This window comes from Panthera leo, chromosome A3 (assembly GCF_018350215.1).
Source record: "Panthera leo isolate Ple1 chromosome A3, P.leo_Ple1_pat1.1, whole genome shotgun sequence".
NCBI classification, from domain to species: domain Eukaryota; kingdom Metazoa; phylum Chordata; class Mammalia; order Carnivora; family Felidae; genus Panthera; species Panthera leo.
Genome location: NC_056681.1, coordinates 89,580,273 through 89,600,599, shown reverse-complemented (window position 1 = coordinate 89,600,599; position 20,327 = coordinate 89,580,273). Strand labels below are relative to the sequence as shown.

At 36.8% G+C, this 20,327-nt stretch overlaps 1 protein-coding gene across 15 annotated transcripts in view; it reads right to left on the bottom strand.

Moving 5' to 3' along the window:
• The window catches only part of ALMS1 (ALMS1 centrosome and basal body associated protein), a 230,530-nt gene that overhangs the window by 195,150 nt on the left and 15,053 nt on the right, over nt 1-20,327 (bottom strand). For all 15 annotated transcript variants that reach the window (XM_042932717.1, XM_042932716.1, XM_042932701.1 and 12 more), the window contains exons 2-4: nt 16,911-17,036; nt 6,044-6,239; nt 398-515 (exon numbers count right to left, since the gene is read on the bottom strand). In XM_042932717.1, coding sequence (XP_042788651.1) covers nt 398-515; nt 6,044-6,239; nt 16,911-17,036 — 440 coding nt within the window. The remainder of the gene's footprint in view (nt 1-397; nt 516-6,043; nt 6,240-16,910; nt 17,037-20,327) is intronic.

Genomic DNA, 20,327 nt, shown 5'->3' with positions numbered 1-20,327 from the left:
TTCAGATGTACAACACTTATCATGGTGAGCACTGCATAATGAATAGAACTGTCAAATCACTATGTTGTGCACCTGAAGCTAATGTAACATTATATGTCAACTATACCTCAATAAAAATTTAAAAATAAACTATGCCTGAAATACTAGAATACATTAAAAATTATTTTTAAATAAGCTGCAGTTGCCTGGCTCATTTTTACACATATGTTACTATACCAAATTAACATGCATCATGTCTTAACCTAGGGCCTTGTTACCTTCAGAGTGTGTGCTCAGAATATCTAACCCCACTCCAAAGTCTCACCTTAGCCTGAAGTCATTTATATTAGCAACAACTTAAAATAAGAAAAGAAAGAGTAAAAAGGTTACATGCAAATAAAAAAATAAACCATCCTACCTCAGAGGTGCAAAATCTAGTTCACTTTGTTGAAATAAGGAATCAGACCCAAGCTCTTGATCTTGTGTCAAACATGTCAGCAAAGGCAAATCAGGAGAAGCAAAGTTGTCTTGTATGACTGCAAAGTTTGAAGTATAAAAATGTTGTGAATGCTGAAAGTTAATTTCTTAGCTTACCCATGTAATAAAGAACCTAAATATGCCACCATCTGGAAGTTTCTATAAGCATCAGAATGGTAACATAGCAGCAGCAGCAACTACCATTTATTCATAGCCTGAAAAGGTCCCAGCACTTAAAGTACATTTAAAAAAAACCTTGAAGGATAGGTATTATTATACCCATCACGCAGATGAGGAAACATGATTACAAAATTTAAGAAATATTAATTTGTCCACAAATAACTTAAGTGTCAGAGTGAGAACTGAACCTAAACACTCTAATTTCTTTTTTTTATATCTATAAAGAATATTTTAATTCTTGTCCTTAGGAACTGTAAGACTACACTTGATTTGGAAATGAGACTGTACCAAACAATGGCCAAAGAAGAATCGTCCATTCTATGCCTTTTCTTTGGTCTGGTCGCTCAGAAATATAATATTATCAGCTATGATTGTTGTCGCTTGTCGCCTCACATTCTTTTTATCTGTGTATTCACCATAGTCAACTTTCCCTTCCACATAGATGCAGGACCCCTTTTTCACATACCGATACGCCACATCTCTGAGGCCTGGTCAGAATACTGATATTCTGTGCCATGTCATCTTTTGACTGACATCACCCATTTGGTATACTTCACTCTCCCCTGACCGCCACATCTCATTCATTGCTAGAGAAAATATCGTGACCGAGTTTTTCCCTTCCACCTGTCTCATGACGGGGTCCTGACCCACTTGCCCAAGGAGTTGCACACGCTTCAGAGATCTTTCAAGAACCAAGCTGCTAGCTACTTCAAACTCACATCTTACAAACTGATGAAATACCTATAATACAGTCTCCAAAACATGACTTCTATTTGTTTTTCCTACAACCTACTCTTTGGTCTTCCCACTTAGCAAAGAACTTGTGGCTCCCTCCTCCCTCACTGGATGCTCTAGCCCAAACTAGCCCTAAACACTCTAATTTCTTAGCAAGTACCCTTATCCATTACAAGTGTTTCTTTCCATCTTATAACAAAGTGTAGTCCACAGGTTCCTGGGCATCCCAAAAATATTCTTAGGAGGTGCCTAGAGTCAAAATTATATTCAATATAATATTTAGATGTCATTCGCCTTATTCACTCTCATTCTCTCACAAGGGTACTGTAGAATTTTCCAGAAGCTACATTATCTATGATATAGCAATATATTGAATGCAGAAGCAGGTATCAGAATCTACCTGACTTCCATGAGGTCAAATATTACAGGGGTTTTAAGTAAAACAATGTTACTCTTCTAAATATTTTTGTTTTAGAAAAGTTATTTTTCTTTTTTTTTTTTTTAATTTTTTTTTTTTAATGTTTATTTGTTTTTGAGACAGAGAGAGACACAGCATGAACGGGGGAGGGTCAGAGAGAGAGGGAGACACAGAATCGGAAGCAGGCTCCAGACTCTGAGCTGTCAGCACAGAGCCCGACGCGGGGGGCTCGAGCTCACAGACCGTGAGATCATGACCTGAGCCGAAGTCAGACGCTTAACCGACTGAGCCACCCAAGCACCCCAGAAAAGTTATTTTTCTAAAAAAATATGTAATTTAACATATATGCGGCAATGGAGCTGTTATTTTATAATGAGTTAATAAATATTTCAGAAATTTCTCAGTTTTAATTTCTAATATGGGAAAATACCAATAGCCTACATAAACAAAAGCTCTTTGAAGTCCTCAATAATTTTAAAGTATGTAAAGGAGTCTTATGACCAAAAAGTTTGAGAACTGTTGATTCAAAAGAAAAATAATTCTTGGGGTGCCTCGGTGGCTCAGTCAGTTAAGCGTCCAGCTCTTGGTTTCCGCTCAGGTCATGACCTCCCAGTTCATGAGTTCAAGCCCGCATCAGGCTCTGTGCTGACAGAGCGGAGCCTGCTTTGGATTCTTTCTCTCTCTCCCTCTCTCTCTCTGCACCTCCCCTGCTTGCTATCTCTCTCTCCCTCTCTCTCTCCAACTTAAAAACAATTTTTTTTAAAAAAAGGAAAAATAATTCTTGTGGATTTCTGAAGGTCAACTTAAACAATTGTTATTAAATGTGCTTAAATATGTACAAAATAGGTATAAACTCCTTATTTTTTATAGCATTTATATAACTATAAAACAAGAATAAAGTTTTAGTAGAAATAAAACTATAGGGGCGCCTGGGTGGCTCAGTCAGTTGAGCGTCCGACATCAGCTCAGGTCACGATCTCACAGTCCATGAGTTCGAGCCCCGCGTCGGGCTCTGGGCTGATGGCTCAGAGCCTGGAGCCTGCTTCCAATTCTGTGTCTCCCTCTCTCTCTGCCCCTCCCCCGTTCATGCTCTGTCTCTCTCTGTCTCAAAAATAAATAAACGTTAAAAAAATAAATTAAATTAAATTAAAAAAAAAAAAGAAATAAAACTATAAAACCAACATTTATCTAATGCACTGTATCTAATATTAATTTAACTGGATACATGATATTTTGTTAAAACTCAACTGTTCTTTCACCATGAATATAATACTGTTGCTACAGTATACTTTCTTGACTTCAGAATACCTATAATACCACATTGTACACCTTCCCTATCATAACTGTCATACTCTTGTTTTCATCTTTGGCCTGCCTGCTTCCCACCTACATTGTCAACTCCACATCCACTTTATTCACAGCTATATCCTCAGTGCCTAGCAAAGTATTTGCTATACTTAGTAGGCACTCAAAATAGAATTATTTATTTACTGAATGAATTTATTAAAAATAAGAAGCAGAGGCACCTGGGTGGCTTTGCCAGTTAAGCACCCGACTCTTGATTTCAGCTCAGGTCATGATCTCACAGTTCATGAGTTCATCAGGCTCTGCGCTAACAGCATGGAGCCTGCTCAGGATTCTTTCCCGGTCTCTCTCTCTCAAAATAAATAAAGTTTTTTTAACTGAGAAGCAGAATGATAACAATAACCTTTACTACCAAGAACTACTGGTATAATTCCTCTTTGACCCTGGTTTAGAGGCTCGTTCTTAAACCTTTGTAACAGAAGTCCTTTACCCCTCTAAGAATCCTGAAGGTTTTTAACAAAGACCCCACATTTCCTCACATTTAGACAACTACTGATGGCTTGGATCACTCTTTTTTTTTTTTCTTTTACATTTTATTTATTTTTGAGAGAGAGAGAGAGACCAAGCACAAGTGGAGGAGGGGCAGAGAGAGAGGGAGACACAGAATCCAAAGCAGGCTCCAGGCTCTGAGCTGTCAGCCCAGAGCCTGACATGATGCTCAAACCCACAAACCGTGAGATCATGACCTGAGCTGAAGTCAGTTGCTTAACCGACTGCGCCACCCAGGCATCCCGGATCACTCTTTTTTAAGACATCTAACTGTTCTGGCACCAGTCATCATGACATTTGCCACTGGTGAGACCAATACACCCCTCAATGACTGTATTCATGACCGTTGTAACAAAACAGCAATGATGAAATTTCCTCTAGCTATCAGATCCACGGATCTGCTACAATTAAAGATGTTCTACTTTCTACAATAAATCACAAGCTAGAGTTACAAAACTCTACCTACAAAACATTTTAGAAGCCACATCATAAAGTCTCCTACCCAATGCTGAAATTCTATTGGAGAATTCTGCTTGACATTTTACAGTGACATAAAGCTCACTTTATTGTTATATAGTCTTTCCATTATTAAATGGCACTATTAAAAAGTTCTTTCTTATATCAAATTGAAAACAGCTTCCCTATAAGTTATGTATTCTCATTTTAACCTCTTGACTAGGAATTAGCAAATGTTTTTAATAAAAGGCCAACTAATAAATATTTTAGACTTTCTTGGTCACATGTGGTCTCTATCACACATACTTCTTTTTGTTTTTACAAACTTTTAAAAACACAAAAACTATTAAATGGGTAAGGGGCATTAAGGAATCTACTCCTGAAATCATGGTTTCACTATATGCTAACTAATTTGGACATAAATTTTTAAAAATAAAAAATTAAATTAAATAAATAAATAAATAAATAAAATAAAAATACAAAAACTATTCTTAGCTCACGGAAGGTACAAAATCAGACCCGTGCTCTAGACCATTCTAATACTCATCCCATGGTACTCTTATTTTTCTGTTTACTAAACTGTCTTCCCATAAGTAGAAGTAGCTTTCATTTACATACCCCTAGCATCAAACACACCATAGGCACTTAGATATTTGTTCAACGAATGAATGAATGAACGGTAAGTTCCTTCCTCTTTAGCTTGACAGTGCTTCAAACACCTGATCATAGCAAAGTCTTCTTTCATCCACAGTCATACTCATCTCTTCTCACAAAGGAATTCTAATGCTGTCAACATCTTTCTTAAAATGTGAAACTAAAACTGACTTTGATGATCCACATCATAAAATACACTGGCGCCAATATTTTGATCTGGATAGCCTTGGCTTACGTTTGAAAAGAACTTGCTGAATTAACTCCTATTTGTGCTCCTCTACAAAACTCTGACAAGACAACATCATGGTTAAATCTCATTCCCCTGTCAAAGGCTAATTTTAAAATATGTGATTGATGCATTTTTCTCAAATTTTGAAAAAAAACCTGAATAAAGCAGGAAGAAGAAAATAATGTTTGTCTGAATATCATTTAGACATGAAAAAATTTAAATTACCATACTCGTTAAACATTCTTCTGACCCAAAGTAGTAATAGTACAATTCTACCTCCTACCTTTATGATTTGAAAAGCATTTAAAGTTTACCTTTTGTAAAGGGCACCTAGGTGGCTCAATCAGTTAAGCATCCAACTCTTGGTTTTGGCTCACATCATGATCCCAGGGTTGTGGGACCAAGCTTCACGTCAGGTTTCACACTGACAGCACAGAGCCTGCGTGGGATTCTCTCTCTCCCTCTTTACCTGCTCCTTCCCCACATACTCTCTCAAAATAAACAGACTTAAAAAAAAAAATTACCTCTGTAAAGAGCTAATAAGTCAGTTCCATATTAAATGGAAGAAACCAATAAGATCTACCTCAAACAAGTCATTTAACCTTTTTATCTTAATTTGGGGGTCTGAAAACTGAGAATAACATATGCCTTAAGTACTCCTAGGTATCTAATGAGGTAAACATAAACATTTGCTTTTTTAAGGATCATGGAGTCTCCATTGTTGAGAGAAGTTGTCAAAGGATAATACACAGTTTACCCCAAGGAAAAATCCACAAATTCTGGGCTGAGGAGGTATACCCACTAGAGAGGAAATGATCACCTTTCTGCCTTCTGTGAGGAATAGAACATAACAAAATGAGGGGAGAGTGCACATTTAACATAACTAGTCCAGCTGGCCGGTGTAGAAAACCAGAAATAAGCTAATACCCTTGAGGATGGCTCTATAAAGCTCCTCAACGCAAGAAAGGTTTAGATACAGGACCTGTAGGCGCCCCCCCCCCCCCGAAAGTATTTTTACAAATTTGAGGTATTACTACTAGTTAAAAATAAAGAGGCATTACCTAGCAGCGGTGAACATAAGAGATCTCTCTTGGGTTCCTTTACTTGATTTTCCGCTTGGGTCAATATACCTTCCTCCAGAGAGGGGAAGCCTGTCACTTTGGTCCTTTCCTCTCTGATATTAAAACTGGTGTGGGTTGTATCCAAAGTGTGGGAAGAATCCATCTCTTGAGGAAGACAATGCCAAGATTCTGTTCTCTAAAACAATAATTTTGAAGGAAAATATGCTAAGTAATTAACTGAGTTACCATATACGTTAATATTTAGATTTGGGGCACCTGGGTGGCTCAGTTGGTTAAGTGTCCAACTTCAGCTCAGGTCATGATCTCGCAGTTCGTGAGTTCGAGCCCCACGTCGGGCTCTGTGATGACAGCTCAGAGCCTAGAACCTGCTTCGGATTCTGTGTCTCCCTCTCTCTCTGCCCCTCCCCTGCTTGCACTGTCTCTCTTTCTCTCTCTCAAAAATAAACATGCATTAAAAAAAATAAAAGAGGGGCCCCTGGGTAGCTCAGTCAGGTGAGCATCCAACCTCGGCTCAGGTCATGATCTTGCAGTTTGTGAGTTCAAGCCCTATATCGGGCTTGCTGCTGTCATTGCAGAGCTGCTTCAGATCCTCTGTGTCCCTCAATCTGCCCCTCCCCCGCTCATGCGCGCGCGCGCGCTCTCTCTCTCTCTCTCTCAAAACTAAATATTAAAAAACAAATATAATATTTAGCTTTAAATATCCACTCATGTAGCATATAGCTCCTATATGATGACATTCTCATCACAATGTTTGGAAAAATTAAAACTGTTCTTTCTGTATGTTTTTCACAGTATTAACTACATTAGACCTTTTTCCCATTATTACCCATCTTTTAACATGTTATATCACTGGCATTTCTGCTATTCTTTAACAGTGCTCATCATTAAAACAATAAATACATTTGGTTCTACATGATGACATCTTACCATTTGATCACAAAACTGAAAAAAAGCTACAAGATGCTCTATATGTGACCACTTTACTGAATTCTTAATTAGCTATGCTGGTTTCTGGAGGACTCTTGGCTCTTCTCATTATATAACATCATCACATCATCCATGAATAATGATACATGTGTCTCTTTCAAATGCTTACTCTTACAATAGAGGCATGATTGAGAGCAACGCTTCTCAAAATATATATGGGAGGGAACAGTTTTCCCTACTTCTTTTATATTCTTGTACTTATCTCTTGACAGACCAGTAACAACCAATTCATGGATTGGCACCAATCCACAGACCATACTATACTAAGTAGCAATGCTGAATTAAAGACTAATAGCAAACAATTTTAGCGGCATTTTCCTTTTAAATTTGGTATTGGTTAATAAAGATATTCTTCCTATCAGGCTATGAAAGTACACTTTTATTTTCATATTTAATTAATCTGATTAGGAATGAGCTCAACTTTGATCAAAGTATATTACAGTATCTTTTTTTTCCAATTAAGTCTGATAACATATTGCAACAAATTTTTTTCTATTGCAACATTGGTTACTTGGCAGTGGTAGATCAGACTTTTAATCATATTTGCTAGTCTGGTCTTTAACATTTTCACTCATATATAGTCTTAATCAGGATTTTAGAATGCCTTGCTTTGTTTTCTAACCTTGTTCTATAATTTCATTCTATATTTATTTTATACAAGGAAATTAAACTTTCTTTAAAAATAGAAAATATTTCACCAGTGAACCTATTAGGTCCAGAAACCTTTTTGATAGCTGGTATTATTTTAACTTTCTCAGTTACCTCTTTAGTAGTACTAGTCCAACTCTATAAGCTTTAATACATTTGTATTAAGCTTATTTCATTAGGGCTTTTTCTCTTGACTGGATTTTTCAGAAATGTAGCCATTGTTTTTATCTTGAATTTAGCAATTTTATTATATTTTCTAAATTTATTTGTTTTCCTTTTTACTATGTTTCCTCTTCCTATAGTTGTTCACCCTTTATCTAAAATCTTTGGTCATATAATAAACTCATTTGATACTTATTTATTTATTTATTTGTTTGAAAATGAGAAAATGACATTATATCATGGCAATCTACATACTTGGATACATAATCTATTGATTTTCATGATTTTGTAAATAGTCTGTTACTGGACTCTTCTTTCTTGACCAATTCAAATGTTTTTTAAAGAGAATATAAATGTTTTCACTCCCAAATGACCTAGAATCTACAAAAAGAAGATGTATTATAATTTAGAATGATTTTCTCAAACAACACTTTCATCTTTGAAGTTATTTCCATTATTTAAAATTCATTAATAAAAAGCTCTTTTAGTATGTTAAAAAAAAAAAAAGATACACAACTATCCACTACCTATTATCAATTATATAAATATATGCAGCAAAAAAACACTAAGGCCTAAGATTCCAAAATATTAACACTACTCATCTATGGTTTATGGAATTATGTAACAGACCTTTAGCATTCCAAACTATCTCAATCCCTTCCATGCTGAATAAATTCGACCAACCTAGAGCACCAAATCACTGCTGGAAACATGTTTTTAATACTTAAAAATAAAAGGCGTTTAACTTTAAATTTTTTCTTTTGAGAATACTCCATTCTATAGAACATAGTGGGCCAAAGAAGGGTTTTAAAGCAGGGGAATTCTAGTCATTGTGTGACTCTCACTACAGCAAAATCTCTAGTCCCTAACTTATCTCTCAGCCTCCTTGAGCCTGGTTTGAGCCTGGTCCCATAGTTTATTCCTCACTCCTATACGCGAGGTATCTGTTTGTTCTCCCGCCCACACTCTGGCCTCCTCAGATCTCTTACTCTACTCTAGCTCCACTTCGGTAATTCTTTAACCTCATTAAAACAACTATCCTACCACATTTACACTTTTTATAATTCCTTTCTTAGCTGTATTTTCCTCTTTACCACTCTGAGAGTTCACAGTCATCTTCATATCATCCTCATAACCACTGCCTTGCAAACATCTTTAACTTTCCTGCCCTTTTCTCCCACCATCCTATTTGCCTGGCAAAAGCTCAATTCTAGTTGAACCTTCTCCTTATTTGAATCCAAGCAGCAGCACACTGCTGAGTAAAGCACAAACCCAGATGGTTTGTCCTTTAAATTGATGACATTAAACCTCAAGGGCACTCAGCGTTGCCTGGAAATCCTACTGCATTTTCCCAGTGAACTGACTTGCTAAAGACAGATTCTAAAGGTAACGTCAGCTGAGTCTCTCCTCAGAACTGAACTCTCCTTCTTCCTCATTTTCAAATGATGACCTCATCGACTTCAATTAAGTGAACGGCTTGAGATGGAACTTCCTTATCTTCCTATCACCAGATCTACAACCCCATTTTCATTTTGTGACTTAAAAGAAGTCTGTCACCAACCTTCCCATCTTATTCCATTCTTTTTTAAAGTTTATTTATTCTGAGAGAGAGAAAGTGCAAGTGCCAGAGGGGCAGAGAGAGAGGAGGAGAGAGAGAATCCCAAGCAGGCTCTATGCTGTCAGCGCAGAACCCAATGCAGGGCTCAGGCTCACAAACTGTGAGATCCTGATAATGACCCAAAATCAAGAGTTGGACACAGAACCGACTGAGCCTCCCAGGCACCCCTTCATTCTTTTCGACGATTGCCTTCCTATAATTATTCTCCTGCTTTTCTTCATCCATTTTCCCTCTATACTAAATCATACCTCTCCCCAAACGTACTTATAATTTCCTATCATAAAATAAAATTTTAAAACATCCCTCTTCTACATTCCTTTCCTTTCTGCATATTTCGGGTTTTTTTGTTTGTTTGTTTTTAAATTCCAGTTAGTTAATATACAATGTAATATTAGTTTCAGGTGTACAATTTAGTGATTCAACACTTACCTACAACATCCAGTGGTCATCACAAGCTTCTGTATACTCTGTTGTTATGTTTCTACCACACAATGATTGCTTGTGTTATACCTTTTTGATCAATATAAAAAGACCCTCAAATCCCTAATGTTTTTGACAGATATGAGTAGGGATAACAAATAAGCAGAATATAAACAAATTTTGAGGGGGAAATGAAAATTAGAGATACAAATTTGGGATTTTTAAGCATACAGGTATATTTAAACCCCCAGATCTAGATGAGAATCAAAACATCCCAACACTTCAAGCAAAAGTCAAAAACTCAAATGCATACAGGGCGAGGGAGGTAACAGAAATGAGTAAATCCACCTGGAATTAGGGAGTGATGGAATCTGCGGCCAAATATGCACTCCATATGCACTTTAAAGTGTTCTATTTTGAAATTTTAAAAACACTGTGTCAAAAAAAATTTTTTCTAGGGCGCCTGGGTGACTCAGTTAAGCATCCAGCTTCGGCTCAGATCATGATCTCACAGTTCGTGGGTTCAAGCCCTACACTGGGCTCTGTGCTGACACTCAGAGCTTAGAGCCTGCTTCAGATCCTATGTCTCCCTCTCTCTCTGTGTCTCCCCCAACCCCCACCGCTGGCTTCTCTCTCTAGCTCAAAAAAAAAAAAAAAAAAAAAATTTAAAAAAATATTTTTTCAGGGCACCTGGGTGACTCAGTTGAGCATCCAACTCTTGATTACAGCTCAGGTCATGATCTCACAGTTCAAGTTCCATATTGGGCTCTGTGCTGACAGCTCAGGGCCTGGAGCCTACTTTGAATTCCATGTTTCCCCTTCTTTCTGCCCCTCCCCCGCTTGTGCTCTGTCTCTCTGTCTGAAGATAAAGCAACAAAGGAAATAGAATAGCAGAAGAGTAGAAAGAAAACTGGTAGAAGCTAAGAAAGGAAATAATTTTAATTAAGTTATGCAAATGGTTAACAGTGTCAAATGCTATTTATTGTACCTAAGATGAGGACAGAAAAGTGCTCACTGTATTCAGTTATACAAATGTTGGCAAAACTTGCTTTCACTGAGTTGAGGTCAGAACACAAAGGAGATTAAGTAAAATAATAAGTAGATAACCAGTGACATAAGGCATATATACTTAAAAGGAAAAAAATATAGTTGAAATTACTTTTAAAAATCCACAAAAGACCTACTACTAAAACCAGTAAATGTGATTAACAAGGTCACAGGATAAAAGGTCAATATAAAAAGTCATTTATATTTCTATATACTTGCAATGAGGAAATTGAAATTTTTAAAAACATCAGTAAAATTACCCTTCAATAAAAACAATGTTTTAAAAAAAAAATAAGTGTAACACAAACATGTGTTAAGCTGGGTATGCCGAAAACAACAAAACACTAATGAAAAAAATTAAACACCTAACTAAAACTAAAAGAACTGCTGTGTTTGTGGATTAGAGAACTCAAATATTATTAAGATGTCAATTCTCTACAAATTGATGTACAGACTCAAAGCAATCTTAATCAAAATTCGAGGTTTTTTTTAATAACCAACCTGATTCTAAAATTTATATAGAAATTTAAAAAACCTAGCATAAACAAAACCATTTTTCAAAAGAGGAACAAAGGGGGAGAACTCACACCACCCGATTTCAAGACAGTACAATAATTAAGAATGTGGGATTAACATAACAGACATGATTTATAAATCAATGGAATAGAGAGTCCAGAAATAGACCAACATATACAGTCAATCTGTTTTTAATTTTTTTTTTTTTGGTTTATTTTTATTTTTAAGAGAGACAGAGACAGAGCTTGAGCAGGGGAGGGGCAGAGAGAGAGGGAGACACAGAATCTGAAGCAGGCTCCAGGTTCTGAGCTGTCAGCACAGAGCCCGACACAGGGCTCAAACTCAGGGACCGTGAGATCATGACCTGAGCCAAAGTCGGACACCCAACCGACTGAGCCACCCAGGCGCCCCAAATCCATTTTTGATTAAGATGCCAAGTAAGCACTAGAGAAAAAGACCATATTTACAGCAAACAGTGGTGGAATGACAATTAGATTTTCATATGTAAAAAAATGAAGCTGGATCCTTCACATCACATACAAAAACCAACTCAAAATGGATCATACATATAAATATAAAGGCTAGAACTATAAAACTTCAGAAACCATGGTTCTCAACTCAGTAAAATTTTGACACCACCCTCTCCCCTCTACCATGGGACACTTGGCAATTTTTGGAGACATTTTTCATGGTTATAACATGGAGAAATATTATTGATGTCTAGTGGGGAAAGGTCAAGGATGCTGCTAAACACCTTACAACATTCAGGACAGCCCCGCACAATAAGGAACCATCTGGCCCAAAATGTCAAAAGGGCCAAGGCTGAGAAATCTTGTGCTGGAAAACAGACAGGAAAAAATCTTTGTGACATAGGATTAGGCCAGTATTTCTCAGAACACAAGAAGTATAAACCATAAAAAAAAACAAAATCAATACACCAACTTCATCAAAATTGAAGCTTCTGCGCTTAAAAAATACATAGAATTTGGAGAAAAAACCATAAAGTGGGAGAAAATACTTGCAAAACATGTTTGATAAAGGTCTTGCATCTAGAATTTATAAAGAATTCCCAAATTCAAAAAGTGGAACAAATCAGCCATTAAAAAAAGGGAAGTGATCTTAAAAGACCCTATGTTAAAGAAGAAACATGGGTGGCAAATAACACACAGAAAGATGCACAATATCATTAGTCATTAGGAAAATGCATATTAAAACCACAATGAGATACCATAGTACATCTAGAATGGCAAAAAAATTTTTGAAACAAAAAAACTGGTGCAGCCACTCTGGAAAACAGTATGGAAGTTCCTCAAAAAATTAAAAATAGAACTGCTCTATAACCCAGAAACTGCACTACTAGGTATTTATCCAAAGGATATAAAAACGCTAATTCAAAGGGCATATGCACCCCAATTTTGTTGATATGGCAGTGCTATCAACAATAGCCAAGTTATGGAAAAAGCCCAAACGTCCATCATCTGATGCATGGATAAAGAAGATATGGAGTGTCTGGTATACATACACACACACACACACACACACACACACACACACACACACACAATGGAATACTACTTGGTGATGAAAAAGAATGAAATCTTGCCATTTGCAACAACGTGGATGGAACTACAGTGTATTATGTTGAGTGAAATACGTCAGAGAAAGACTAATATCGTATAACTTCGGTCATATGTAGAATTTAACAAAACAGATGAACATGGGGGAAGGGAAGGAAAAATAAAATAAGATAAAAACAGAGAGGAAGGCTGGGGCGCCTGGGTGGCTCAGTTGGTTAAGCATCAGACTTCGGCTCAGGTCATGATCACTCAGTTTGTGGGTTTGAGCCCCGCGTTGGGCTCTGTGCTGACAGCTCAGAGCCTGGAGCCTGCTTCAGAGTCTGTGTCTCCTCTCTCTCTGCCCCTCCCCTGCTCATGCTCAGTCTCTCTCTCTCTCTCTCTCTCTCAAAAATAAATAAACATTAGGAGCGCCTGGGTGGCTCAGTCGGTTAAGCGTCCAACTTCGGCTCAGGTCATGATCTCGCGATCCGTGAGTTCGAGCCCCGCGTCAGGCTCTGTGCTGACTGCTCAGAGCCTGGAGCCTGTTTCAGATTCTGTGTCTCCCTCTCTCTTTGACCCTCCCCCATTCATGCTCTGTCTCTCTCTGTCTCAAAAATAAATAAACGTTAAAAAAAAAATTTTTTTTTAAATAAATAAACATTAAAAAAAAAAAAACCAGAGAGGAAGGCAAGCCATAAGAGACTATTAAATACAGACAACAAACTGAGGGTTGCTGGAGTGAAGGTGGCAGGGTGTGGGGGGTGGTGATGTGCTACATGGGTGATGATGGATATCAAGGAGGGCACTTGTTAGGATGAGCACTGGGTGTCGTACATAAGTGATGAATCACTAATTTCTACTCCTGAAACCAATACTACACCATATGTTAACTAACTTGAATTTAAATTAAAATATATACACACATACATATATACGTACACACATACTAATACCAAGAGCTGGCAAGGACACAAATCAACTAGAACTCTCACACACTGTGGGGGAAAGCAAAATGACACAACCACTTTGGAAAATAGTTTAGCACTTTCTTATAACATTAACCATACAATTACTTTACCAGCCAGCAATCCCAATCCTAAGTTATCTACCCAAGAGAAATAAAACCATTTGTCTACCCAAAAACCTATACCTGTATGGAATACTCCTCAGCAATATAAAATTAAAAAGAACTACTGATTCATACAACAATATGGATAAATCTTAAAAGCATGTGCTAAGTGAAAGAAGCCAGATTCAAAAGTCTATACACTGTAATTCTGAAAAGGCAAAACTATAGGGACAGAAATCAGATCAGTGGTTGCCAAGGACTAAGGATGGGGGAGATAACTGATTACAATGTGGCACAAGGGAACTTTTTTGAGGTGATGGCTATCTTGTACATCTCAAATGTGATAGTGGTTATATGACTGTATATATTTGTGAAACCTCATCAAACTGTATACCTAAGAGTGAAGTTTACTATATTAAATTATACATCAATGAGGTTAACATAGCAGGAAATGGAGAGAAAACTCTTAAAAATTTCATTTAACAGGGAGCAGAATATTAAATCAAACAGCAGTTGGAGAAGAGAGGATGAGACATTTGTACTCAAGTTGCTGGAGGTGACATGGTCTAGACTGTGACATGAGATGAATAACCTAATGGGGGTAAGAGAGGTTTAGGAGGAGGAATGTAGGAAAAGATCTCTGCAGGTTAGATCAAAGATCCAAGAGTTTTAGGCACTACATGAGTAATGGAAGCTGAAGTGAAAGAAACTGAGAACAGTGTAGCAAGAGCTATAGTTTTTAATGAATAATGAAAACTAACTTACACAAGAGCAATAAAGATGAATGAGCAGAATAAAAAGGAGAAAAGAGCAGAGGAAATTAGAAAGTGGCATAATGCTCCAGCTATGCTAAGGAATCCAGGCATAAAGGCAGAAATGAAGAGCTACAGGACCTATCCGTTGTGTATGTATGTTTTTCATGGCATAGATTTCATAAGACAGGAACAAAAAGTAGGATATTTTTAAACCATGCTCTACCATAAACATGTCCTCAGAGAATATTAAACTATTTGGGGGTATATCCCTATATTCATTTCCTAGGGCTGCCATAACAAAGTTACACAAACTGGATGGCTCAAAACAACATTATTCTCTCACAGTTCTAGAGGCTGGCAGTCTGAAACCAAGGGTTGGCAGGGTCACGCTCCATCCAAAGCCTCTAGGGGAGGATCTTTCCTTACCTCTTCTACCCTCTGGTAACCCCAGGCATTCCTTGGCTTGTGCAAGTGTATCTCCAACTTCTGCCTCTGTCTTCACAGGGCCAACTTCTACCTGGGCGTCTCTCTCTTCGCATACTGTTCTTGTCTCTTGTAACAGTCATACTGGATTAAGGGTCCACCCTACTCCAGTATGATCTCATCTAAGTTATATCTGCAATCACCCCATTTCCAAATAAGGACACATTCTAATGTACTGGGGATTAGGACTTCAACACATTTGGGGGCACACAATTTAATCCACTGCAATCCCCCTTCCATTTAATGGCCCTGAGTGCTATGCATTTTCTGTTAAGGTTTCTTTTAACCCCTTGCCATTGATGATAGCAAATCTCCTTCTTCCATATTGTGCATCAAATAAATAATCACTGCAATTTAGGGGAAATTGAAGGTACCAGAAGAAATCTGATACCCAACTTATTAGATAATCAACCTTAAATATTTAACCATTTTGAGTAAGGGTGCATTTTTCCTCCAACAAACATGTATGAACTTTTTCCCTATCTGCTCACAATTTTTCTATTTCTTCTAAATTTATAACTATGCTCTAAATCAGTGGTTCTCAAAGTGTGGTCCAAGGATACCTGGAGGTCATAGATGCTCTTTCAGGAAATCTATGTGGGCCTCCCTTTTCTATGTATCTATGTAAGGCCAGATTTTCTTCATATACTTCAACGTATCCCAACAGACTAAATGCAGAAGCAGATAACAGAATCCAATTGTGATAGTTAATTTTATGTGTCAACTTGGCTGAGCCACCAGGTGCCCAGATATTTGGTTAAACATTATTCTGTATGTCTGTGTGTCTAGATGAGATTAACATTTGATCCACAGACTAAGTAAAGCAGATTGCCCTTCCCAATGTGGCCAAGCCTCATCCAATCCATTTAAAGCCCCAAACAGAACAAAAGGCTAAACAAGAAGAGAATTCACTCTCTCAGCCTGATGGGTCTTTGAGCTAGTACATTGGTATTCTCCTACCTTTAAACTCAGATTCAGAGAACTTACACCATCAGCTGGCCTGGTCCTCAGCCCTTCAAGACTCAAACTGGAACTTACACCATTAATTCTCCTGGTTCTCAGGCTTCTGGATTCAGACTACAACTATACTATCAGCATTCCTGGGTCTCCAGGTTGTGAATCTTGAGAATTCTCAGCCATCATAAAAGCCAATTCGTTATTTTACATATACATACATACAATATATACAATAAATAGATATGAAAAAATATAAAACAATGCCACTCTCCCAACTAATTCTTTGCCTTGGAAAATAGTTATTTTTCATTTTAAAATACATTATTTATATTAATATATAATGGGTTTGTTATTTTAAAAATATTTTTAAATGTTTTAATTTCTAGTAAGCTAAATATCAATATAGATAGTCCATATTAATAAAAGATACTTAAAATACTTTTGAAGAATATAAAGGAGTCCTGAGACGAAAAAAGAAAGTGAAATGCTATTCTATATAACTAACATTATCAAAGATCTATTAGAAAAATGGAATATTATTCACCCCTTACCATTCTTCAAAGCTGAATCAGAATTTCTCATGCAGCTTGTGAAAAGAAAAATAATTTCCCAGTTACATAAGACATACCTGATCATCTCCAGAATCCCACTGAGCTGTTTTTTTCACAGAGACTACATTAGCATCAGAAATCTGTATACCACTATTGTCTTGATATAGTGACTGTTGCCATACATGACAGGTCAATGGAACAACCTGAAAATCAAAAGCAGATTTAAATAGTGATGAACAATGGTGATAAACAATCACTATTGTTAAACAATAATAAAATCTAAACTTTAGCTATATTTCTAAGTTTATAAAGTACTTTCCTATATATAACATTTCAACTTCACAACCACTGTCCAAATTACTACTTTCACTTAAAAATAAAAAAACAGGGCACCTGGGAAGCTCAGTTGGTTAAGCGTCTGACTTCGGCTAAGGTCATGATCTCGCGGTTGATGGGTTCAGGCCCCGCATCTGGCTCTATGCTGACAGCTCAGAGCCTGGAGCCTGCTTTGGATTCTGTGCCTCCCTCTCTCTTTCTGCCCCCACCCACTCTCTGTCTCTGTCTCTCAAAAATAAATAAATGAAAAAAATTTTTAAGTAAAAAAAAATTACATAAACAGTCTTAAGGTTATCCAGTTAGAACTCAACATACTTTCCAATAAACCACAGCAGTTCCTTAACCTCCTACAGTCCTAGAAGTAAAAGAAGCAAGCAGAAACAAGCAAGTTATTGGTTTTAAAATCTTACTATTTAAGACACCTAAGAAATTAACCCTACAAATGGGGACTAAAATCAACTCATAGTATGGACTGTGGGAACAAACTTCAGGCTCATTTTGTGAGACAGGGGTTAGAGCAGGGCTCTCTCACCTGTGAAAGACAATAAAAGCTGTGACTGTAGCCCAAGGCTGAAGCAATGCAAACAGAACAGATCCAAGGCAATCAAACAAAAATGACTCAGGTCAAAGTCACCAACTGGCTCAGGGACTGGTTCCTGAGATTTCTCCAGTATCCCTGGACAATAAAAACCCAAAGCTTCACTATAAGACTTCTTCTTCTGGGGCGCCTGGGTGGCTCAGTCAGTTAAGTGTCTGACTTCGGCTCAGGTCATGATCTCGCAGTTCCTGAGTTAGAACCCCGTGACGGCGCAGAGCTGGCTTTGGATCCCCCACCTCTCTCTGCCCCTCCTCCACTACCGCATACTCTCTCTCTCAAAAAGAAATGAACATTAAAAAAAAAAAAAGACCTCTCTTTTAAAAAAGCAGCCACAAGGGGCAAGGTAGAGACAACCACAAGAACACCAGATAGAGAAGGGTGTACCCAAAGACAAAACAAAAAACACTCCTGCTAAAAATGCGATTATAAACTATATTTTCAAAAACTTTAAAATGAGTAACTCAGATCCTCAAAAAAATAAAGATACAATGTCCATAAAAGGGGAAGAAGTTATAAAAGTAAAACAGGCAGTTATGAGTCAAGAAAAGATGAATTCTAACAAAATATTAACCACAAATGTGAAAGAGCCTCTGACGGAAACCTCAAGTTATCATATTTTTTTCCAGAATTAAAACACTGTTACTATATTAACAAAAACATTTTTACAGAGGACTTACAAGAATGTGCTTTTGGTCACAAAAAGGCCAGCATATTTAAAATCTATTCAAGAACTACAGAGATTTCTAAGATATCAACTATTCCAAGAGGTTTTTCTCTAAAGGTAAAGAACCATGGTACATACCCATCTTGCTTCAATGGCAATGTTTAAGGGACAAAGAATAAAAAGCAAAGAAAATTGTTTTGCAAATGCAATCTGGCAATCTGAAATCCCTAAGTATGTAACAATATAGCCAATGTTTTGGCACAGTTAGTCTTCTTTGAGCCTTCCAGGAAAGAAGAATGCCAAAATGAATGTTCAAAATGGCTATTCACTGTAGCTCAATAATGCTGGTTGTGGACCATGGTGTATCTATCACCTTTGAAAAGAGCTGATTCACAACAGCTGATAAAGAGAGTTCAATTCGTTAGGATATTTGTAGAAAACTAATGATACAATATTAAGAAACCAGCACTTTGAGAACTAATCCAATGTGTGAGAAGAAAAACACTCCCCCCCTCACTTTTATCAGTTTAAAGAAAACCTAAAAGTCAAAATTAAATGCTAAAAGAAAAATTCTTATTAAAAATCCCTTCCCCAGATTTTCCTATTCTTATCACCTACTTGTTTAGACTTCAAGAAAACTCATTCTTAATATATTCCCATATGTTTGATTAACCTTCCCCCCATTACCTCTGAATATAACCTAAATGCTTGAAAGATTTAAAAGATGAATGCTTCAAAACTAAGCAAGTGTCATCAGCAACTCTTCATCTGAGATTAAATGATTTTGGTATAAATTAAAATTTGAAAGAGTCCCTCCCTAAGTTTTTAATATTAAAAGTTAGTAGTCTTTATGCTGTCTATGAAATAACAATTTAGATCTAAGGACACATATAGGTTGAAAAATGAAAGGATGGAAAAAGATATTCCATGCAAATGTAACCAAAAAAGCACAGGAGTGGCTATACCAAGTTCAGACAAAATAGATTTTAAATCAAAAATTGTTACAAGACAAGGGGCACCTGGGTGGTTTAGTTGGTTAAGCATCTGACTCTTGATTTTGGCTTGGGTTATGATTTCATGGTTCGTAGGTTCAAGCCCCGTGTCTGGCTCTGCAGACAGCATGGAGCCTACCTGGGATTTTTCTCTCCCTCTTTCTCTGCCTCTCCCCTGCTCATGTTCTCTCCCTCTCTTTCAAAATAAATAAATATTTTTTTAAAAACCTATTACAAGACAAAGGACACTATATAATCATAAAAGGGTCAAATCAAATCATCAAGAAGATATAAGAATTACAAGTATTTATGCACTCAAATACTAAATCAATTGGGCAAATTTTTAAAAAGCTAAATCAACTGGGCAAATTTTTAAAGACTTGAAGGGAGAAATACACAGCAACACAGTAATATTAAGAGATTTCAATACCTCACTTTCAATAATGGACAGATAAAACAACCATACTGAAGAACAATAAGGAAACAGAGGAATGGGACCTAACACACATATACCGAACACTCCACCTAAAAACAGCAGAATACACGTTTTTCTCAAGTACACATGGAAAATTCTTTAGGGCAGAACATGTTAGGCCACAAAACAAGTCTTAACAAATTCAAGGAGACTGAAATATACAGTATTTTTCCCAATCACAATAGAATGAAACTAGAAATCAATAGCACAGAAAAAAACCTGTAAATTTCCACAAATATGTATAATTTAAACACATATTCAAAAAATTAATGGGCCAAACAAGAAGTCACAAGGGAAAATAAAAAATACTTTGACACAACTGAATATGAAGACACAAAATACCAAAACTTCTGTGATACAGTGAAAGCAATGCTAAAAGGGTAGTATGTGTATATTAAAAAAAAAAATCATGATATCAAATCAGTAGCC